Genomic DNA, 24,262 nt, shown 5'->3' on the forward strand with positions numbered 1-24,262 from the left:
CACACACACACACACACACACACACACTTCAAATGGAAAACAAGAAATATAATCTTAATTCAAATGGAAAACAAGATTCTTTTTTGTACCCCCTTGGCAGATAATTTTGCTTGTTTTAAGCAAAAAAAATATTTAATTTCTTATGTCATTTTACTTGTCTAGTAAATGTTTCTTGATTTAAGAATTTTAAGATATTTCGACTGGAAACAAGATTAAGTAAGAAAAGCATTTTTTGGAATGTAGTCGATTTCATTTAGATTCATCACAATGCATTTAAATAATAAACAAACAAAAACAAACAAACAAACAAACAAATAAATAAATACTGTTTTTATCTATTTTTAAAACAAAAACATTGCCTCAAGGAACATTACAATGTTGTGCACGTTGGGAACTGCTGCTATAAAAATGTGAGCCTTAAATGTATTGCAATGTGTATTCTTTTTAATAATTAGTGAGTGTCTAAGTGGGTCGTTTTTGTTCTGTTTGCCTGAAAAAGCTATGCTATAAATGGACTTTTTCAAATAACGATTGGCTACATCAAGACGATATGAAATCTACTTGTGCAAAAGAAATGGCCTAAATCAATAAAATGATCAGGGAAATGAATCATAATGTCTAGAAAGAGAGTCTGGAGTGTGTGTTACCTGTGCTGTAGAGAGGGCGTTGCACATGGAGCAGATTGCCTCGGCATCCTCATCGGTTTTCTTCTTCACCTGCAGTAGTTGTGCGGCCTGAATCAGCGGCTCCAGCGTCTCTTTTGCGCCGCATGTCATGAGATTCTTATCTCTCAGCCACTCCTCCAGCTGACTCACGTTATACCTGAACACATACACACATTAACCCTTGTACAAGAGACTATATGACTGGACATAAATTCAAATATGGCCAACAACTGAATTTCTGCTCCAATCTTGCCTATGCTACTTATATATTTAATGTAATCTACACCACCGCTTAAAAACGTGTGGTCGGAAAAAGTTTTTATGTTTTTTAAAGTTATGTTTATGCTCACCAAGGCTATGATATGAAATACTATGAAATATGAAATATTACAATTTCAAAAATATCAATTTTATTTTTTATTTTAAAATGTTTAAAATGTATTCCTCTGTTGTCAGCAGCCATTACTCCAGGTTTCACTGTTAAAATCATTCCAATATGTTGATTTGGTGTTATTATTATTATTATTATCATCACTACTGAGAACAGCTGAGCTGCTTAATATTTTTGAGAAAACCATGATCGTTTTTTCATTCTTCGCTGAATAGAAAGTTTAAAAGAACAGCATTTTTGTGATTAAAAAAAAAAAAAGTCTTTACTGTCACTTTTGATCTATACATCCTTGCTGAATAAAAGTATTAATTTCTTTAAAAAAAAAAAAAAATCTTACTGAATCCAAACTTATGAATGGTATTGAAAATCTCATGTGACTGATTATACTATTGAATACTATTATTTTTTATACTATAATTAATAAAACAAATACTATGGAGTCCATCAACTGTTTGGTTACCAAACCAACATTATTCAAAATATCTTCTTTTGTGTTCATCAGAAGAAAGAAATTTATAAAGGTTTGGATCAACTTGAGGGCGAGTAAATGATTAAATTTGTGAATTTAATTTGTGATTTAAATTTAATGATCATTTTAACATTTTTAAACAAATTGGTAGATATTTTAAGGCCTCATTTCTCACTATGGTTTCAAGAATTATGAAGAATTATTGGTATTGTACTTAAAAATATTTACATTTCCAACCCTATTTGGCAGCCACTGTATGTTAATCTGGTCTGCATAAACATTTGCACTGTTCTGCAAACATCTAGAAGTGATGTGCCCGCACCTGATCTGCATGCCCTTGCTCCAGGAGCACATGTCTTTACGCAGCAGCAGGTTGTTGAGAGTAACGGCTCCGATGATGTAAAACTGCTGCTTGACCACCTGTTTGATGAGCTCCGGGTCGGTCCCGTGCTGACACATGATGGAGTGGAAGGAGTTGAGCTGGCGGATGATGGAGTCCAACGTGTACGTGCCCTCGTCTGCGATGCTCGACGTCCTCTTACGGAGACCCGTGGGCTTCACGCCGGAAACGCCCTGGATGGTCTCATGTTCCAGCATGCCAGAGACTGGCGAGAGCAACAACAGACACAGGGATAAATACAGAGGGAGAGAGAAAGAGCGATACAGATGGAAAGAAAGACACCCAGAGGTCACGTGCTCACCGATCATGGGCTGCAGGGTGTTCTCCATAGACTTGATGAGCTGTTGGTAGATCTGAATGGCCAGATCGCTCAAAACCTGCCGGTACTCGGCCAGGTCAAAGTTGGAGAGACAGTGATCGTTCTGTTTGGAGGAGTTATGCTTCATGAATTGCTGGAGAGAGAAGGAGAAGAAAGCGTCGATTCTGTTTAAGCAACAAGAAACTGTGGTCACATATACACTTCAGAGGCAATATACATTATTCACACACCTGTAGAACAATGGATTTACATTATTTTTCCAAGACATGTCTAGCAGTTTGTGATTAAATGGCAGTCTTTCTGGATAATAAATTATATTGTGTTTAAAGAAAATAATGTCTATTTATGATTTATGACCATTATGATTTTTTTTCTCATTATCGTAATGCATACTGTTTATTCAGACTTTTTTAATGTCCTTTTTAAGACCAAGTAAAGAACATTGAAGAAATAAATTGAAGGCAACATAATGATTCAATATGTTATTTAAATGTAAATGTCTAGGGAGAGACACAATGAGCTGTATTAGCAACTTCAGAGTTTGACAATACAACCTCCAACATATATCCATTACTTTTTAATACATTTTTACAAAAAAAGTAGCTTGAATCGCTCTGATTCTAATCACTAGAATACGGACATAACTTTTACTGTATCTTCTGATCGCACTGCAAAAAAAAAAAAAAGTGATGTTCTTCCTCAATATTTTTGGCTTGTTTTCCAGTGAAAATTGTCTAAATGATTCTTAAATCAAGATGCAATTACTGGAGATACTAATTAATCAAAATGAAGTGAGTTTATGATTAAAACAAGAACAAATATCAGCCAATGGGCTGAGAAAAATCTACTTATTTCAAAGGGAAGTGTTGATTCAAACTCATTCTTTGCATAAACTCACTTAATTTTGTTTAATTTTTCAAGACTTAATTTCACAATTGCATCTCAAGTAAATGTATCTTTATTTTATAGATGTTTAAATAGTTGTATTTAAAACAGCATGAAAATACTGATGAAGATTTCAACATTTAATGCCATGACTTTATGAATTTAAGACTTTCTGCTCGGATATAATACTTTTTTAATACCCGCAGAAACCCTGTTATTATGTACTTATCTTTATCATTATCATTAGTAGTAGTGATTCTCATTAGATGCTCATGTAATACATGAATTGCTCCTTTATTATTAATATGCTTTAAATCAGAATATATATTAAAGGCAGTAAAACAAATAATACCATAATATATAATAGTTTATATTTGTTTACATTACAAAAATGAGAATGACATATTTTGACATAATGGATATATATATATATATATATATATATATATATATATATATATATATATATATATATATATATATATATATATATATATTATATTATTAAATATAATATAAAATAATCCATCTATAAATATTATATTACTATATATATTATATTATTAAAAGCTCTATATTTCAACAGCTGTATATGTCTTCAATTACGTTAGTCTGGTAAAAAAAAACAACTAACTAACAGGAAATGGGATAAATTATTGGTCTCTATGTTTCTCATTTACAGCCAAAGTTGCTAAACTATTTATACTGTATGGTTCACTGTCAACCTTCTAGAGTTTGAGAGAGACAATAAGTATGATATCTATTTACTTGTGCAAATAACTCCACAACATTTGCAGTGTGAGCAGGCGAGCAGAGCGAGACAGGAAGTTCATGTGTGTCTGAGTGTGATCTCACCTCATCGCCACTGTACTGTTTCAAGCAGTGCAGGAAACGACACGTGTTGGACAACCAGAAGGAAACCGTCTCAAAGTCGTCACCTCTTTTCTGTAGAAAAAGCAAAACAGTAATAGTTTGCAGTGATTAAGGAAAACAGAGTTATTCCATTGTAATTATCGTAAAAAGCAATGTCCGTTTTATCATTATAAATGTGAATGGTGTGTGTCGAGACCTTGAGGATCTTCTTGATGCTGTTGATGACAGAGGTGAGTAAAGATCGGACTTTCTGGTCATCATTAACGTAGTCGGCATGGCGCAGACACATGAAGAGGATGTATGCCGGCAGACCTGGTATCAGATTCACTGCCACACCACGAGGCTTCAGCTCTGACGAAAATCACACATGCGCAGATCAGTTTAATCGAGCACTTTTATAAATTCCTTTTTTTTTTTTTTTTATTAAGGCCTTTTACCAGTTTTCTTAAAAAGAGTGTAGCGTGGAATGAAAACCATGTAAGCTGGAATCGAACTTGAACTTTAATTAACTTTAATCTAAGTTTAGATGTTAATACTAATAGAGGACAAAAACTTAAAAAAATATATAATAATAATATTATTAATAATAAAACATGAAATAAAATGTATTAATTAATCGAAAGATCTAATGGGGGAAATTGTATTTTAATTTTAATTTGATTTGTTCATAAATGTACTTTATTAAAATAGTAATAAAAAATAATTTAATAGATTTATTGGCAACTTTATTTTGATGTATGAAAATATTCATAATACAGTCTACTTTGACATGTAGTTGTGTAAAGTTACTTAGTTAGTAGAATGTCTAAAGTGGACTATCAAAATAAAGCATTATTTTTGCAGTTGTGGGGTTTATGTGATAAATTTATAAATTTTGCCGGCGCAAACCCTCTTTTAGCGTTTAAAAACTACTAAACTTGACCAAAGACGTGCAGGGAAAAATTATCGATGAAAAGGCGTGGGCTGTTATTTTTGCGATTCATTTAATTTATTTAATAGGGACACGTGTGAACAATAAACATGTACCACACTACAACATTTATAGCCAAGGCTAATTTGCAATGTCCGTCCCTAGAAGGGCTTTTCACATACATACAAAAAATACATTTACAGTAACATTAGCTAATTCTGACATTACATAAAGAATGTGCGTTTGAGCGCAAACTAACAATGATTACACACTTGATCTCTTTTTAAAATAGCCTTATATAATAACCTTAATAACCTCAATAACCTTATTGCATATGCTTTTGTAGGAGTTTCCCATTCAGAAGAAACATTTATGGGAGGAGAGTATTTAAAAACAGAATAGTGTAGTGTGATTTACCAAGGTTAGCGGTAGTCAATTTACTGGTATACAGAGAGAATGTGGTAGAAGGGAAAGAATATTCTCCACTTTTACCCTGTTTAGTAAATCTGGCCCTAAGTGTCTTACCAAGTATGAGATTTTTGACCAGTTTGAGTTCATCCTCTTTCTTGTATTCCAGCATTCCCTGGAAATCTTTCTCCCTGCGTGGAATGTTCACTGGATGAACAGGCTCATCGGTCGTCTGTCCGGGAGACACATCCATCTGCCCGCCTACAAAAACACAGAAAACATCCACACACAAACTTTAAGGCTCATATATACCATGTAGATTTAAGTTCCACAGATTTGACAGATGATTTCTGAACATGGGTCTCTAAACACAGCCTGTGACACACACCTTCCAGGTCATTGATCTTCTTTGCAAAGACTTTGAGCTGTTTCTTCAGCTTGCGGACGGTCTTGTCCTGTTTCTCCAGCTGCTCCATGAGATCCTGTGACCAGAGAGATATCATCATCATCATCAGACAATTGTAGCAGCTTATGGCAACTGAGTCTCTTTGGCAGCAGAGTGAAAAATAGGGTTTATTTTAGTGAATCGGGACAAAGCAGGTCAAACAAGCATATTTCAGTTCTGCAACAATCTGAAGATATCAGCTGTCTTTCATCTGTCCATGCAACTCATTAAACAGAGAGAAAAACAGAAGCAAAGATGGGTGAATCTCACACATAAATGTCACTTTTCACCCCATCCCAAAAAAAGGGAAAAATAAAAAATAAATATTTTGCTTAATGAAAAAAAAAAAAAAAATTATGATATGGTGTCATTTTTGTGAGATTCACTTACAAGAGAGAAACATTAAAATATTAAAAAGAAAACATTAAAAAGTGTGTTGATTCACACTGCTGTGGGTTAAACACACAGTTAGAGTTCAATGCAGCTCAGATTCTGTGCAACACACGCTAGTTTCAGTTAGTGTTCAGATACATGCACACACACACACACACACACACAATCCTACATACAACCATCCTGCGTAACATGCTGATTCTGTAGGCTTTATACTCCTTTGGATCATCAGAGTGAAGCTCCTGTGAATGAAACATCTCCACATCAGATGAGCCCTTACACACCTGATGCAGGTGCACAGTACAGCACTGAAACCAGATCACACGCCACCGTTTCATGAGTGAGTACATCTCAGATCATTTAGAATCACATGAAACAAAAGATTGAGCAGGGGGATATCTGAACTGTCTTTTCAATGCAAATACCACTTTTGGTATTCATCTGGACATGACCCAAAAATGATGGGTTTAGAGCCTATTGTCCAATATATCTGACAAATATGTACCCCATAGCTACCATTTGGCTAAAATGATTCATTAAATAATTCATGGCTAATAATTAGTCAATGTTTTATACACTGGCCAACATATTTACCAACATATATAATACAGTATATCATATATGTATGCTATATATGTGTATTTGACGACACAGCTTCCCACTGACACATTCTACTCCACTCTCCCCTAAATGTGCTAGTTAAATCTATTAAATTGTCAAAATAAATGGGACGTTTTAAAAAAAACGTGTTCGGCCTTCGGCCAAGTCTTTCATCATATTCGGTTTCGGCTTCGGCCAATAATTTTCATTTCGGTGCATCCCTAAATAATAATAATACAAAAAATTATTCTGTGATCTTGCGATTGCAATAATAAATGCAAATTCAATCGTTCGCTTAATTTTTTGCAGCAGCCTGCATTTTTGTCTAGTTTCTACAAATTTTTCCAGCAAACATGTTAACCTGACGGTGATGCAATATTAGCAATAACCCTTTATTTCGATGGCCACTTTAGACATTCTACTAACTATAAGTAACTTTGCAACTACATGTCAACTATCTCTAAATAGAGTATTAGTAGACTGTCTGCTTAATATCTGCTAACACTTTATTTTGATGGTCCTTCAACAGAGATTCTACTGACTACAAGTAATGTTATTACGTCTCAGTATGTAATATTGTAAATGTTATGTGTACATGTGTTATGTGTACATCTTGTCTGTTCTACTTTCACTGTAGGATTAGTAGAATAAGCAACTTATTTTACCAACCTGAACCCTAACCTACCAGTCTACTACAGTTTACTAATACTCTAATGAGAGTGAGATGACATGTAGTTGCAAAGTTACTTAGTAGAATGTATAAAGTGGACCATCAAAATGACAAGCCCTGACAAATGATTCACTATGTGTTTAACTGTCACACTGCTGTATTGTAGTCCATTTCACTGTAAAATGAGCAGAAATGGCTGGACACATGGATTATGAACCACAATTGACCGTTCGCAAATACCCCCCTCCCCTTAGTTACTGTCGCTATGTCCTATGTCGGACAAAATGGCAGATGGCAAAGTATGATTGGTCAGATCACCTGTCAATCAAGCTCCCTGCGAAGGGTCAATTGGTCCATGTACAGGTAATTGTGCTCTTACAGGCCCTCATTTACGGAACGAACTTACGGTAGACAATCGGGCATTCGGTCGTTTCCACGCAAAACTTGGCATTTATCAAAATGGACGTGAACAGTGGCTCGCACGTCAGGTTTCAACTCGTATATGCAAGTTTTTTAGTTAGCATGAATTTGTGGGTAGCTCAGTAATTCTGCTGGAGAATTCTTATGAGAGCATTTTGACTGGAATCATATTCATCATTTAAAAATGAGTTGCCAATGGTAAAATGTTGCATTGAGTGTGCCATACACCCTATCCATAACATACTGTATATGTACAGTATAGTATAATAAAGTATTCTCTTATATACAATTTTTATATAATCATTTATATGTAATAGTGAAACATTAATAATCATTCAATTAATTAGGGGTAATATTTCTCGAGAAACATCAGTCATTTAAATATTCAAACCTCAGCTGGTGTTCGATATTTAAATGATGACTGTTTTCAGATGCCACATTTATCAGTGTCCAATTTGTCACTAATGCTAATTACTTAAAATGTAAACAATGAAATGCCAAAAAAAGGTCCTCATCCTCATGCCACCCCAGAAGCATTTGACTTTCTTTCTTCAGATGAATACAAACATAGATTTTTTTTTTTTTAGAAAAGTACAGTTTAAAAAGTATATAGTTACAGTATTTTTATCAAACACACCAACCGTTTAATTTCAGAAGGCATTTTGCATGAAGCATCAACTTTGAGGGATTATATTGTCTCACAGAAATTGATTATTTTTCTAAAAGCCTGCATTTGTGTTCATCTGAAGAAAGAATTTAATATACATATGGGGCGGCATGAAGGTTAGTAAATGATGAGAGTATTTAATGTTTTGGGTGGATTATCACTTTAAAGACGTAATGATTATTGGTGGTTTTCACTGGACCACAATTTCTGAGAACAGCTGCAGCAATTCCAACCATTTTGGGCGAAAAAAAAAAAAACTGAAAAAAAGTTCTCTTGATGGCAGGGAAAAACATCTATATCGATGAATAAACTTTTGTGCATATCTCCTAAAGGTTCATTTTTTCAACTTACAGGAGAACACTAGCATACAGATGAGCTGAAATCTAATATGCATGGGCTAAATACCACAAAACTACATTTATGATCTCATGGGGTCTTTAACTTTGACCAGAAATTAAGAAAATAAACTTCAAACAACCTTTTTATATACTGAGATGCATTAAGGGCCAAGAACAAGTTTTACAGGCTGCATATCTTGAATGTGACATCAGTATTAAAAACCAACTGGGATAAATATTAGGCTTTTATTATACACCAGTTTAATATTATGAAAAATAGGTGATATGACGAATCAATGCTGATCAAAACCTGATGACGCAATCCCATTCACTACGGAGCCTCTGAATGTCAAAACCTCATAAAAGCTGTGAATTTACTCATTTAATTTAACAAACATTTAAGAACAATAGTTATTTTTTGCCGCCAATGGCTGTGTAGGTCTTCAAGGGTTAAACTAACTGTCTACTACAATACTCCTTTCTACTAATCAACTTACATTTATGGGGCTGTCAGGAGACGACTAAATTAAGTTATTATTTGTTCAATAGTAGGAAAACAACATTATTTTTAAGAAGTGGATAGTGTGTCTGGCTGGAGGTGGAGAAGCACTGGTATAGGGAAGTGTCAGGATAGTGTTTGTACTGACCAGGTTCTCGTTGGTGAGGCGCGTGATCTCGTGTTGCAGACTGGCCTCGATTCGAGCCTCTGGAGGAAGCTGTAGATTCTGAGCCAACAGCTGCTGCTGACGGTTATTGTCCTCTTTAACACTATGCAGCTCTCCACGCAAAACCTCCACCTCATTGTCATGAGACCGACGCTGAGCCTGCAACTGAGACTCCAACAACCTATAGAGAGAGAGAGAGAGAGAGAGAGAGAGAGAGAGAGAGAGAGAGAGAGAGAGAGAGAGAGAGAGAGAGAGAGAGAGAGAGAGAGAGAGAGAGAGAGAGAGAGAGAGAGAGAGAGAGAGACTGCCTTTGAGTTGAGGAAATAACCAGAAATACACTTCTTTATTAGACTAGCATTAGCTTCTGTTTTGAAATCAAAGTGTTTAAGGAATAGTTCATCCAAAGATGAAAATGTTGTCATTATTTGGTTATACTCATTTTAAACCTGCAAGGAGAAATTCTGAAGAACTTTTATGCAGCACAATGACAGTGCACCATAAAATTCGTACATGAAATTCGTATGCTATATTTCCAGGTCATCTGAAGTCATATTATAGAATGAGAATCAGATTGAAATTGTCATTATTCACTGCTAATCTTCATGTTTCAATTTTAAAATATTTCACTGATCAGTGTTATTTTAGTATCATTGAGATACTACTATAGTTTTTTTAATATTTTGAATTGTTTTATTTTTACATTTTAATATTAGTTAAAGTTGAGTTATTTTTTAAAGTTTTTTACAAAAAAATCATTTTCTTGTCTATATCATTTTCAGTATTTTTGTTCTGCAGTTTTAGGTTGAATTATTTTAGTACATCACATTTAACTAAAATGAGAAATGTTGCCTTGGCTAAAATAAAGTTTAAGTTTTTATATTTAACTTTTCCGTTTTTAGTACATCACTGTCATGTAAATGCACCCTTAGTTAACAATAATAACCCTAGTGCTGATGTGACACACCATGTTTAAAAATACAAAAAGAAAATGTGCCATAACCAAAAGAGAAACTCCTATTAGAATATGCAGAAAGAAGAATGAGATCTGAGAGTGGAGGTGAAGATTTTCAGTGAATATTTCCACCTGGTTCTCACACCAAGCTATCGTATAACTTCAGAAGATTTGGAATATTGCGCACAAGCTGTAGAGACTAGTTTTATGGTACTTTTGTGGGTTTTAGTACTTTTTGAAACTTGGTTTGGAAGAACATCCAGAACAAGATGTTATGACAATGTAAATAATGGCCAACTTTTAATGTTTGAGTGAACCATTCCCAACTAAGGCCAAGAAACCTGCCCATTCCTTCTTGCAGTGCAGCAGTCAGCATTCAACTCTAGTATTTACTTTTTATTAAATCTCTTTATGGCAGTCGTACCTACATGCTGTTTTAGAATAAGAATTTTGCAACCCAATTTAATTTAGGTTAGTCCAGTATATTAACACTACAAAGAGTTCTTGCAGGTTTTGATACGATGAAGCACTACTCATACTGTATGTTAAGGAGAACAGTCTGAACACACTAGTGTTTAGGGAAGTATAAACAGCACAATGTTAGATGATTATGTCTTTAGAAAGCCGAGGGTCCAAAATCAGTCTTAAAAACGGAGGATGGAGAGATGAGAAAGCTGAACGCACAGACATTTCTACATGCTCTCATCTCTCTGCTCTTTAACCTGTTTGTTTCCTTTAACCCTTCATAAACCAACCACAGCTCTCCATCCTCATTCAGTTTATGGTAGTCAGGGAATGGGGATCTGATGGGGTGGAACAAAGAAAGAAATGGTAAGAACGAAAAAAAAAAGGACAAACGAAAACAAAAAAGTGGCAAACTTAGATGTGTGTGGCATGTTGAGGAGTTTTACTGGTTATTTAAAAGAATTGTTCACCCAATATATAATATTTCATAATATATGCGAAGAATGGAACGTAATATAAGTCCAACTGAGATTTGAGAGATGCTTTATGGAGGAGGGAAAGATTAATGTAGGAAAACAATTACCGTAAGTAAAGTACCGTAAAATAAAACACAACAAATAATGAAGATAAAATAATGATGATAAAGAAGGCTGCAAGTGTAACCATCAATTCATAATAATAATAAAAAACAAAACAAAAAAAAAAGCAATAGTTTGCCATCCATTCAATCACATAAATTAGCTATTTGTGCACTGAATAAAGGTAATAAATGGCATCCAAGCGGTCAGCCAAAAGCCACATTTACCTTTGGACGGACAGAAATTCTGCTAAACACAATGTGATTTTGCTGCCATATTTTGTCCAATGAAGAACGCTGCACTGGTATATTATTGTGCTATAATCCATTTCAAATAAACCCTCCTCAAAAGCTCAAGAAGCAAACTTTGGTTGTTTAATATTTTAAAAGCGAACTAGACTTTATACAACCGCTTCTTATTAGTGAAAGGTCATGCCTAGCAAAGCTTTTCTGAATGTTTTCTCATCTATGTATGGGCTCTGGAATGCTGCTCTGCTCTGAGCTGCACACACATGCAGTGAGAGCGGCCCATCATGCCTGTCCATCTGTTACCTCAACCTGCTCACAAGCTCGTTCACTTCAGTCGGTCTGCGTGTAAACCTGGGTGATCTGTGCAGGACAGAGATGAGCCATCAACAGACATACAGACAGACACAGACGGACAGAGGCCTGATCCTAAACACAGAGGCTTGTGAATAAGGTTGTGAGAGCGATAAATCATAATTTCCTCAGTTGGAGATAGACGTTATTCAATGGATGTATGCGTGACACTACAGAGAAGATAACCAGCAGCAAAACATAGATCAGAACAGAGGTTCTCAAACCGAGATGGGTGGTGTGATGGTACAGTAGACCACTAGGGTGTTTGCAAACACTGATGATGTGTTTTGTGGGTGGAGCCTACATGGTGGCAGGAAATGACAGTTCTGCAGTAAGCAGTTTATGGAAGCCATAGAATAAAATAATGAAAGGGTCATTTTAAAAATAGTTTTTTCCCCCCTCAAATCAGACTTTATATCTTCAGAATAATCATAATTGGTAGATATAAAAAAATGTCCCCCTCAGAATTGTGATATAAACACACAATTGTGAGTAATAGAGTCAGAATTGGGAGATTCATTTTTTTAAATATAATTTCAGGTTGTAATGGTAGGGGTAATACATTATGTCCCCTATGAACTGCATATGTGAATATTATATTTAGACCTAATGTTTGCATCATATATATGCTTTAATAGTAGGCTAATCATCACAGGTTTTATCAGCCCAGTCTGTCCATTTAATGGCTTGCAACTATAAAGCTGTGTACAAAGCTGTGTAGACAGGTTTTTTTTATTTTAATGGGAATTATTTAGTTTGGACATGTCACGCCAAAGCTGTCTGATTTAAGCGCAGTGTGACTGTAGGTTGTTTACGGGCACCAAATCACATCACAACTTGCCACATTAACATATATAATTCAACTGATGAGCTGTTATACCATGACGACAATGGTTTAAAATCCAATGGCTTCAAATGTCATGCATCCAGTCATATTTAAATGTACTGTTTTGAATATCTTGATTTTAACTCAATCTTATGTAATAATACGTTTTTGGTTCACATCCAGTTAAAATAAGAAGAAAAATATACTTTTAAAAAAAGTAACAGTCCATTCGATTATTAGAAGCTTATGTAATATACACTACCGTTCAAAAGTTTGGACTTAAAAATATATATATATATATTTTCTTTAATCAGAACTTTCCATTCTCAAATAAGGCTAAAAAGAAGTATCACTTACTCCACAAACTATTTTTAACACTAATAATGAGAAGGAATGCTTCTTGATCACCATATTAAACATATTAAAATTATTTCTGAAGGGTCATGCGACACTGCAAAGCCAGATTTTCAGAAGTAATTACTTCAATCACAGAATTAAATTCCATAAAAAAAAATTTGATTAAATGAATGCTTGGTGAGCATAAGATACTTTTTCCAAACACATAAAAAACATAGACCCCAAACTTTTGAATGGTAGTTTACACAGCATTTTGGGGTACAATTTCTGATAAAGATTCCTATACAGTGATGCATTAGAAGTAGTAGCCCTCTGGGGGATGCAAATCAAAGTTTAAGAACCTCTGACGCAAGACATGAAGACTTCACTATGAGTAGGGCAGAGAACAGGACTTCACACAACATATACACAGTATGAGATGTAATGGATTTGTGATTCAGCACATGACTGCTGATAGTGGAAGATATGCACCTGTTGGTGTCTTTGAGACCCATGTAGGCCTGGGAGATCTCCTTGGCATCGGTCAACTTCTGCACATCCTCAATGTACGGCAAAGGTTCAGTCATGGTTGCCTAAACACACACAGAAGATTCGCACTCATGTGAGTTATAAATCGCTGAATCCATCAACTAACTGACTTTTGAGCATCAGACACATCACAAGAACCATTTCTCGTTCACTTCATTCTCAGTTAATAAAAGTAAAGTATAGTAAAGTAAAGTAAAAATAAAGTTAATATACAACGGTTGCGCTTTTCATAAATTGCCACATGGCTTACAAACTCTTAATGTTCGAAAATATCTTCCCAAACTCTGAACGACAGCAAACATTAGCATTATAGAGACTAAAATGGAGATGGAAGTGATGCAAATGATTGTTCTGCTGTCTGACCAACATACCTTTTCATCCTGTTGTGAGTGCAACACAGGACAAAAGGAGAGATGAAGTTAGAAATCTTAACAAGACTTATGAAGAGAAGAATGTTAGTGACAGATATTAATGCACAAAAACTGAAGTAAGAATGAAAGGCTTTGTGTCTGACCTTGTGTTGCATGGCCTCTTTCTGACTGACGAGTTGAGAGCGCAGGATGAGCACCTCTTCCTTCCGCACCTCCAGCTCCTCGTTGGAGGAGTTCAGCTGATCCAGCAGGACGGTGTACGGAGGAGACCCCGGAGCAGCGGAACCGGCCTCAGCGCTGCCTCTCAAAGACTGACGCATCTCATTCAAATGATGTTTGAGCTTCTTATTCTCAGACTCCAACTCCTGACGCTGAAGACAATTCAGAATGATCAACATACAAAAACATTTATAAACTAAATATTACTATATAACATATAATAAAACACAGCTTTATCTTCCTCATTTCAGACGTCCATTGTACTGGACAGTTTTTGTTCTATATCCAGCTATGACAGCAGGAAGGTGTTTCAACACAACTGTAATTTCATAAGTATTGGTCAAGGACCATACTAAAAACATATCTTTTAAAAATGATGCAATAAATTGACCTGAAATAGACATTTAAATATTTACTGGTAGTGTAGGGTACAAACAAATCTCGCGTCAGGTCTCAGCTCGTGTACGCACGTTTTTGAGTAAGTGTGAACTTGCGTGTGTGTAGCATAGTAAATCTGGTGGAGAATTGTAATGAGAGCATTTTGTTCATTCAGATTATTACGTGTGTGTGTGTGTTTACCTTGAGAGATTCATACTCCAGCTCAGCGCCACGAGCTTTCTTATGTTCCTCATCATCCTGGCCAACAAGAAAACACATTTTCAATTACAGTAACAGTATGTAAAAGTATATGTATGTATTTATGTGTGTTTGGGTTTACCGTACTTAGCTATACATTGAAAACAATATATCATAAATTTAAAGTTAAAAGACTGTAAAATTCTATGGTAAAAACTTAATTGGTAAATGTAGGTTCCCTTACTGTATACGGTGAAAACTTAAATAGATCTATTGGGACATTTCATGTTTATTTTATAATTTACAGAGAACAAATGTAAACGTAAACATTATATGAGTTATGAAAGGTAAATTTTACTCAAACATATACATGTAAATCCAGAAAAACTAGTTATTGCTACTAATTTGGCAGAGGTCCCTTAATTTTTTTCAGAGCTGTATATATATATATATATATATATATATATATATATATATATATATATATATATATATATATATATATATATATATATATACACACACACACACACACACACACATATATACACACACATGTATATATATATATATATATATCATTTTAGTATCTGGGTTAGGGAGATTTAGATTATATTTAACTGTGTGTGTGTGTGTGTGTGTGTGTGTGTGTGTGTGTGTGTGTGTGTGTGTGTGTGTGTGTGTGTACCCTAGCTCTAGCCCGCTGAAACTGCTCTTCCCTCCGGTCGAGTTCGTTCTGCAGTGACTGTTTTTCTTGCTCTAGTTCGGATACTCTCTTCTGTAGCTTCAGGAACAGGGACATGTCCAGTATCGCCTTGGAAACATCCTGAGGAGAGAATAAAACGCATCCCATTTTTATATCCACAATATGTGCCATTTTATGTTTTATTCCTAGGATCTTTATAACGTCAAAAGCCAAAGAATGTCAGAAAAGTAATTAGTTAACTGGCCTAAAATGGATTTTAAATCATAAACTGAGTAATATGAATGATCTAATTGACTTCTGCTCTCACCTCCCCTCCGCGGGACCCTTCCTCGGACTCGGCAAATTCGGAGTTGTAGGTACATTCTGATTCGTTGCTGCTGTGTGTGGAGTCTGTGCGCCTGTGACCAGGTTTTGGAACATTCTAGAAGAAAGAAAGGACCCATCAGAGGACTGCAGGCTTTTACTAAATGGAGTGTGCTGGATCTAAGCCTAAACCAGCCTAATCTTTCAGAATACCAATTGATTAGTTGATTTTCAAGTTGTGAAGTTAAGTAATCCCATAAATGATCGTGTCCTCACCACTGCAAGTGTGATCTCCTCTTTCAAATCGTCGTATTTCTCTTCTAGTCGGAGGTGTTCGGTAAGGAGGTTCTGGTAGCGAGACCGTTCCTCGTTTAAATCGTTCTCTAGCTGCTGGGTTTCCTCCTTCAGAGCCCTCTGCATTTTGTCTATAAAACACATACATGTTAAACATCATTCACACACATTCCCAGAGAACAGTCAACCAATATTGAATTACTCAATCATCTGACTGCAGACTGACATGTTGTTGACACTGCAACAGGACAGGGACGAGTATCATGTTAGGAAAGCACACACAGAAATGACAGACACTGTTTATAAAGGATTTGGATTTGTTTTTTGTTTTATCTGAGTGTACACTAGGTATAGCAGTGTAAGACTGGCCGATGATTTTTTTCAATATTTTATATTATCAGAATAGTGCATTTTCTGATGATTATAATGTGCTGTTTATTAGGCCATTCATTTTCCTAAAGACAGAGAAGTGTGACAAGTGTGACAACAGCGTTTTTAGGGCCTGAAAACACAAACTTTTGAAAACGGGTTTCAAAGTGCACGTTTTTGAAAACGATACAATTATTGTCTTGTTGTGTTGTGTTAGTTTAGTAAAAACATCTGCTGAAGTCTATTGCAGATATAAATATTCCGACATGCGTCTAATCATGGTTGCAAACGCAGTCAACTTGCTCTCGAGAGTTGACGGACAGGCTTTGACTGTTCCAATATGGCGGATGGTTTATGTATAGCAGCCCACAGAAACAGCTGGTAATGTAGATGTATATATATATCTATGACCATGACAACAAATGAACACAAACTAAAAGTCCATAAAAATTAAACCAAATCACCAACATAATGTTGCATTTTGTAGTTAAATAGTGATGTTTATTACAATGTATTGCTATACTGGTGCATATAAATGATGATTAACATGACTAAAAACATTTAAAGAGTTTGCATATACATCGAACAACATTGACATATTAAGGTTTTTGCTTACCTGTCCACTGCTGGCCTTGTTCCTGGATCAGTCGGTTCAGGTCGTTTTTCTCGTTCTTCAGCAGGTGGTTTTGCTCCTTTAGTTCTGAGATCATCTGTCACAAATATCACACAAACACAATCAGTCGACTGCATGCCACTTTAGTCTTTAAAAGATTATATGGGGAAAAAAAACTATTAGCTGTGGTAATCTGCATCGTGTCACAGATGCTTGTGTTGAACGGGAACATTGATTTAACTGCTGGGAAACATTCATTTACTCAACACACATTCAATGTAGTATTGTTGTGGCTTTGTGAACTCTACTGTACCACCCTAAAACTAAAACTACTTCTAACATTTGTGCTGAGCGCTAGTCTCTCTCTCTCTCTCACCTGTGTGAATGTAAAGATCTCCTCTCTTCCCAGGTTTAAAGCAGTGTTTCTCTAATCCCTGAATATGGAGATAAACAGGAGTATATCTGTGTCTTTAGAGGGCTCTATAATCTACGAGTACTGTCTAAAAACAGGGGAATGTGGGTAACCTGTGGGTCTAACTTGACTTTTTTGAGGATCTATTGTGGAGAATTTGCTAATGCAACTAGAATTTGTTAATGTAATGCCACACCATCAATGAGGTTTTGTAGGAACAAATCAACACACGTCTGAGAAACAGATCAAACACACACTTATATAAATTATTAATTTATATACGAGTCATACACTAATAACTTGGACACTAATGCTGCATTCACGCCATGTCTTAATTACCGTAGTCTCAAGATGACAATATGTGACGTTATATTACTCGGACTGGGAATTATGCGTTTCTACGGCACCACAATACATTTTGTCAGAGGGAGTGAGTCTACTCATATGTACACCAGGGAGATCTATAGACCACAATGCGCACATTGTTACGCCAGATAGCACTTCATTTTCTCACACAACTCTAGTGTTTGATATTGGAGTTATTTTGACATTTACCGGCATATTACTTTTAGCTATCTTAACTTTTTTTTTATACAGTTATGGTTTTATTATATTTGTCATTTATTATATTTTGTCCAACAGCCTAAGCATGCATACAGAATGATCCGGAAAACAAATCAATAAGGATAAAAAACTGTAAATAATAAATCAGATCCATAGCGGATTCCAAGTGATCAAGGGCTTATGGCGTCCCATTTAAACCTGTTGCAAGGGTTCCGCCAGTAGTGGGCGCTCAATGTTAGCAATGACGTACATCCGAGTGAACGAGACGAATGGAAGTTAGCGAGGAAAGGGCATGAAGAAATGGACTTCAACGCAGCCCAGGATTGGGTGATGACTCAATGCATCAATGAATCAGTTTGTTTTCAGTTCATTGAAATGAATGACACAAATGAACGGAATATGAAGTGAATATTTTTGATAAGTGCTTTGAACATCGTGAACACAAGTGAACGTGCAGCACCTTTTCCATCTCGTCCTGGTAGGTTTTCGCCCAGTCCTCGATGGCTTTCTTTTCCTTCTGTGTGTTCTTCAGGTCTTTGCGCAGCCGCTCCAGCTCCTCCAGAAGAGTTGTGACTTTGTTGGCGTTGTTTTTGGCATCCTCTTCTGCCCCTCGCAGACGGTGGACTTCCACACGCATGCGTTCAGACTCTGCAGCATGGCTGATCTCTAGACCATTCAAACGCTCGCTGAGAGAACGGTTGTCCTTGTTCTAGAGTGAAACCAAAACAGAACATCAGTTCATTCTGTTTAATTACATAAGTACTATTTTGGGGGGATTTTAGTTCTTGAATCAAAGTAATTTTACTTAAGTGAATTTAACTCATTTATATTTTTTTACGTCATAGCATTCTTTTGTTTAGCAGTCTTTCTTGCTTTGCAAAATCCTGTTTCTTTCTAAGTTTAAATATTTTTTTTACTCCAATGTCCCAATAAAATTCCTTTTCAACATGGATTCAGACTTTTAAACTCCACTGTACAAAATCTTTAAAATGACATTGAACCTATATTGTACTTTTTTGTCATATGATGATACATTTTCAATTAAAACCTCTAATTGTCATTAGAATCAGTACATTACATTGACAGCTACATAAACACACACTTAGACAAAAATTATGCACAGGGAAGTCCAGATTTAAATGATATGATCATATACAGCTAACACACTATGACTCATTCTAAAGGAATTAAAATCAGCAAGAAACAAATTAAAGCAGAGCTATGCATTTTCGCTTTTTGCTCGCAGGTTTCTCTATAGAGCTCCCCCTACACCAGGGGGAAGCGAGATGGCCACCATTCAACCCCGAAAAAAGTCATATAACCATTCCAATGACTCCAAATCTGTTCAGTTAAGGTAAATTAAGCTAAACAAACCTGCATAGTTTTGCATAGTTCACCTTTAACACTGACATGTCAACTGTCAACATGAAAGCATGCCTGTAACCCAGTTTCCTGTCCATAATCTGATTTTTTTTGTTTTTTTTTTGTTTTTACTAAATAATGATATTCACAAGACAAAAAGGAGGGTAGAATTTGATAGGGAAACGTAGTGTCTACATGACAGCTAGTTGGATGGAGGGAAGCTAAAAAAGTAAAAGAGTGGAAGTTGTTTCATGGGTGGAGCAAGCTATTACATTTTATGAAAGCTTTATGATGACAAACTTTTTTATGGAACAAAGTGCACTGATGCACAAATAGACCAGGAACGAACATTATGATTTCATATTGACTTATGAAAATCCTCCATTTTTACACTGAACAGACAAAAGAGTTACTTTTTTAGATTTTCGCTACTCAGAAATCATATTAACTGAACTTTTGAATGAGGCAAAATAAGCCACATCATCTCAGTGTGAAGTGCGGTACCTGCTCGTCTATCCTGCGCTGCAACTGCATGATCTTGTTCTCCATGCCGATGTTGAGTTTCTTGAAGTGTTCGACCGAGCGCGCCTCGATTTTGAGTTTCTTGAGTTCCCACTTGGCTCGCATGCGACGGATGCAGCACTGCAGGTACACGATGGCTCGGAGCGATCGCTTGAACCACTGCCGTGCCAACCAGCCGCGCACCATCTTCTGAATGATGATGGCCTTGTGCTCACGCAGAAGCTAAACAAACACACAACAACACATGATGAACAGGAGAAAACAACACAAATATACAAAAGTTAAGAAAGACATAGTGATCACTACAGTGACTGTTAAATCGCTTTTCTCTCTCACACCTTCTGCCTTTTTAATTTGCAGATATTACACATCCTGCCTCGATAATCCACTGCTGATCAACAGAGCTCTGACCGAAGGAAAATAGAGGAGTGAGAGAGAGTAAGTAATAATACAGCCACAGCTGCTGTGGTCCATCGGTGGGACAGTCCCTACACTGGAACAACCTGCTGCCTGTGAGATCACATGACCAAACACACTGGCTAAGAGACATGAGGTCATCACAACACTGTGCTACTTCATCCTCTTCCAGAGGCTTCAAAAACTTCAACCAGTGACTAGCAAGCCAGCAGAATACTAGGATGAAGCAAAATAATTTGTATAATAGACCTCAGAATGAAACAGAATTGCTACTTTCTTAGTTGAAAATCGTTTATTTATTTTTTTGTAACTGGAAAGTGCTCTTTCCCAATAGTCTAGAGTGGAGCCAAACACACAAAATGTAACGGTTTTATACACTTGGCAGCCAATTCATCATTCAAAATAATCTCTCAATATTTCAAAACACATTGTGGTCGGCACAAATCATGTTTTTTTCTTTTTTTTCTGCTGTTAAAGATTACACCTGGGTGCAAAAAGACTCTACATATTTTCTTTTCTTTTTTTTAATCTTATTATGACATTTAACTTTAATTTAATATATAAGTTGTTTGCTCTGTTTGCTATTATAAGCTGCAGATGCTTTTGAGATAAAAACATAGCTTCTTTCACACTAAAGTGAAAAAATATAAAATATTTGAAATCAGAACATTGGAAAAAACTGAATATTGTACACAGAAAATTTGAGATTTTACATGAAATGTATATTAACGTTCAAAAGTTTGGTTGGTATTCATTAATGTTTTTGTTCATTAATGTTATCTTATGTTCACAAAGGCTGCATTTATTTATAAACATGCATTTATTTACTATGCATTAACATAAAAAAGGAAAAACTACAATATTGTGAAATGTATAACAATTTAATGAATTGCTATGATGGCTAAGCTGAATTTTCAGCAACATTACTCCAGTCTTCAGTGTCACATGATCCTTATCATGTATAATAATAATTATAATATGCTGATTTACAGCTCAAGAAACATTTCTTATTATTATCAATGTTAAAAATGGTTGAGCTGCTAAAAAATTTGTGAGTAAACAGTGATACAGTATTTTTTTTTTTTTTTTTCAGAATTCTTTGATGAATAGAAAGTTGAAATTAATGCATCTATGCAGAGTAAACACATAACTTCTTTCTTTTAAATAAACTGAACACACTTTTTAACATTAGTGTAAATTGAAATTAAATTGACTAATTTTAGAATCAGTCACTCCTATGTGTTTAATCCACTCTGACTGCACCTTTAACCATTCAGTTCCCTAGGGGTGTAGTTAGCCGCTTTCACAGGTCATGTGTCCAATGCCTGAAATAATTCACTGGTTTCTAGTCTGTTATTTATAAACCCCCCTGCCAACATCATATGTTACCCTGATGCATGCAAGTATAAAACCCAGCTTGTTTAAATGTTACAGCAAAAACAGAACAAATGCAAAGGTGCATGCAAATAAAAGTTAGGAGTGTATTGTTAGCAGTGTGTTTATGAGGCTTGTATATGTGAGATTGTGTAAAACAGTGTATTAGAATGTGTGGTTTCCTCCTCACCGCTTTGTACAGTTGTCTGGCCATGTAGGCCCTGAGGATGCACTGCATGGCCAGGGCAGCAGCCTGCTTGCGTTTGTAACATGTTCTCTGGACATACATGCGCTGGTACTTCTGAATGAAGATTGCAGCACGTGTGCGACGCAGGAATTTTGCAAGACTGTGGGTCAGGAAGAACAACGTAGAGGTTAACACATGCAAACCTCCCCACTTAAATACAAAAAAAACAAAACAGTTTAGAGTGCAATAGTTGGGTTCCCAAAAGTGAGAATTCCATTCATATTTTAACAATGACTTATAAACCCTTAAAGACATATATACTGTGAGCTCCAATGTTGCTAATTAATTGTATATGCGTTTGTTGAATCCATCAGTTAGCATTATTTGAACCTATTCTTCCAAAGAATTTTGTATGATTCTGCTTTTCATAAATTTAGTCTGGCTCCGCCCACTTTGAGATGAGTCCCCTCCCCCTCACCAGCGGGCCTGGTGTCCACGGACGTATCTCTGGATGGTTGTGGCAGCATGTTTCATGCGCAGGTACTTCTTGCGCGCCAGCCAGCAGCGGATGGTCTTCTGGATGCGGATGCAGGCAGCACGCAACTTATCTGCACGCAGTTTCTCCAAGTACGCAACCTGCCCCGCTCGGAAAAAAATCTTGGTCTTGCCAAACTGGTACTTATCTGGATCCTATTGAGAGGACAAAAAAAATGGAGAGAGAATGAATAGACTTTTCATTCATGTTAAACTTTACCTTCAACTCAATTTTCTGTAGAAAATGTGAGTATTTCCAATTCTGGGTGGTTTTCAGGCATAGTGTTTTTATCAGGTTGAGTCCAAGTCCACACAGAGTATAAATATAATTTTATAAGCTGAACTGTCCTCTTCTTGTACCTGCACAAGTTTCTCCAGAACGTTCTTACAGGTCATCTTCCTGTCCGTCAAAACATCTTTTTGTACCATCAGGACACGGTACCTGCTAAAGAACTCTTGATACGTCCACCTGACAAACAAAAGTAGTCGCGCAAACACAAATATACAGTCAGGAAGTGTTTGACGAAAGGGAGTTCAGTATGGTAATGTATATATCTTCACTGTACCTAGATGGGAAACCAGCTGCGGAGATGCGGATTGTTTCCAAAACTCCACATGCACGCAGTTGCTGCACTGCCCTCTTGGGGTCAAACCTGGTAATGACAGAAATCAGATATCAGCCTAGAATCACCATCACTTCTGCTAAATCTACTGATATAAACACAGTTCAAAATGATATTTAGAATAAAATCTCATGAAGAAATTTTTTTAGGCCTACACATTGTCTAAACTAGTGAGCTGCCAACCTAGACAGCTTTTTGGGGCATGATTGACACACTCCTGATATGTAGTGAAATGATGCTACCTTTTGCAGTTCTGTTTAGCACTGCAGGAAGCACATAGATTACATGCTGCAACTTCAATATAGGTACAATTTCTTCATATAAGATGCCGGACAAAGCTTAGGGAAATGTTGTAGGTTTGGGAAGCTTTATGCATCTCTCGATTCTGAGAAAAACAATCTGATTCTAGGTTCTCAACCTTTTTGACTTGTAGGGCCTCGTTGTACAACAACATATTCAAAGCCCCCCTCTTCACGTTCGTTAGGATATTTCTGGTACTTGCTGTGATTGTGACAAGGAGGCTTTTTTAAATTATTTTTTTATGTATTGGATATAAAGGCAGGGTAGGCAATTTATTCCAGGACTATAACATTTTCGTTCAATCATTGCATTCGGTCCAACGAATGCAACCTTTTACAGCCCCTATCAACGCATGTATTTTCATACCTACGAGCCCCCCACTCGCGCAGACATCACACGTCATCAGCGTGTTTCATGCTATGCAGTTAGACAGACGTCAGTCACTGAGCACTGCAACAGAAATAGCCGCCACCTTTTACAGTTCCTCCTGAACCCGCCATAACTACTGTCATTTATGCATTTCAATGGCAACACGATCAACGGCGAAATGAATCTGCAGCAATCAGGTAGTACAGGTAACAGCTCTTTAAGTTGATTATGTTCATTATATAATTGTAATGTTTTGTACTTTGAGACATGAGACAGTTTAATGCCATCTCTCGTGATGCTTTTGTTTTCTCCCTGCTGTGTGCG

General features: G+C 36.1%; 1 protein-coding gene across 4 annotated transcripts in view; it reads right to left on the reverse strand.

Moving 5' to 3' along the window:
• The window catches only part of myo5aa (myosin VAa), an 80,672-nt gene that overhangs the window by 1,353 nt on the left and 55,057 nt on the right, over positions 1-24,262 (reverse strand). The window contains exons 17-40 of one of the 4 annotated variants that reach the window (XM_079621648.1): positions 23,213-23,299; positions 23,007-23,115; positions 22,591-22,802; positions 22,116-22,272; positions 20,117-20,356; positions 18,711-18,959; positions 17,278-17,371; positions 16,275-16,423; positions 16,003-16,116; positions 15,678-15,815; positions 14,993-15,049; positions 14,338-14,565; positions 13,767-13,867; positions 12,065-12,121; positions 11,193-11,273; positions 9,501-9,699; positions 6,335-6,400; positions 5,709-5,802; positions 5,438-5,581; positions 4,199-4,353; positions 3,985-4,074; positions 2,227-2,377; positions 1,848-2,130; positions 648-822 (exon numbers count right to left, since the gene is read on the reverse strand). In XM_079621648.1, coding sequence (XP_079477774.1) covers positions 648-822; positions 1,848-2,130; positions 2,227-2,377; positions 3,985-4,074; positions 4,199-4,353; positions 5,438-5,581; positions 5,709-5,802; positions 6,335-6,400; positions 9,501-9,699; positions 11,193-11,273; positions 12,065-12,121; positions 13,767-13,867; positions 14,338-14,565; positions 14,993-15,049; positions 15,678-15,815; positions 16,003-16,116; positions 16,275-16,423; positions 17,278-17,371; positions 18,711-18,959; positions 20,117-20,356; positions 22,116-22,272; positions 22,591-22,802; positions 23,007-23,115; positions 23,213-23,299 — 3,430 coding nt within the window. Of the gene's footprint in view, positions 1-647; positions 823-1,847; positions 2,131-2,226; positions 2,378-3,984; positions 4,075-4,198; positions 4,354-5,437; positions 5,582-5,708; positions 5,803-6,334; positions 6,401-9,500; positions 9,700-11,192; positions 11,274-12,064; positions 12,122-13,766; positions 13,868-14,325; positions 14,566-14,992; positions 15,050-15,677; positions 15,816-16,002; positions 16,117-16,274; positions 16,424-17,277; positions 17,372-18,710; positions 18,960-20,116; positions 20,357-22,115; positions 22,273-22,590; positions 22,803-23,006; positions 23,116-23,212; positions 23,300-24,262 lie in introns of all 4 variants that reach the window. The other 3 variants (XM_079621649.1, XM_079621651.1, XM_079621650.1) reach the window with 3 other exon arrangements.

Source organism: Phoxinus phoxinus (genome assembly GCF_949152265.1).
Source record: "Phoxinus phoxinus genome assembly, chromosome: 8".
NCBI classification, from domain to species: domain Eukaryota; kingdom Metazoa; phylum Chordata; class Actinopteri; order Cypriniformes; family Leuciscidae; genus Phoxinus; species Phoxinus phoxinus.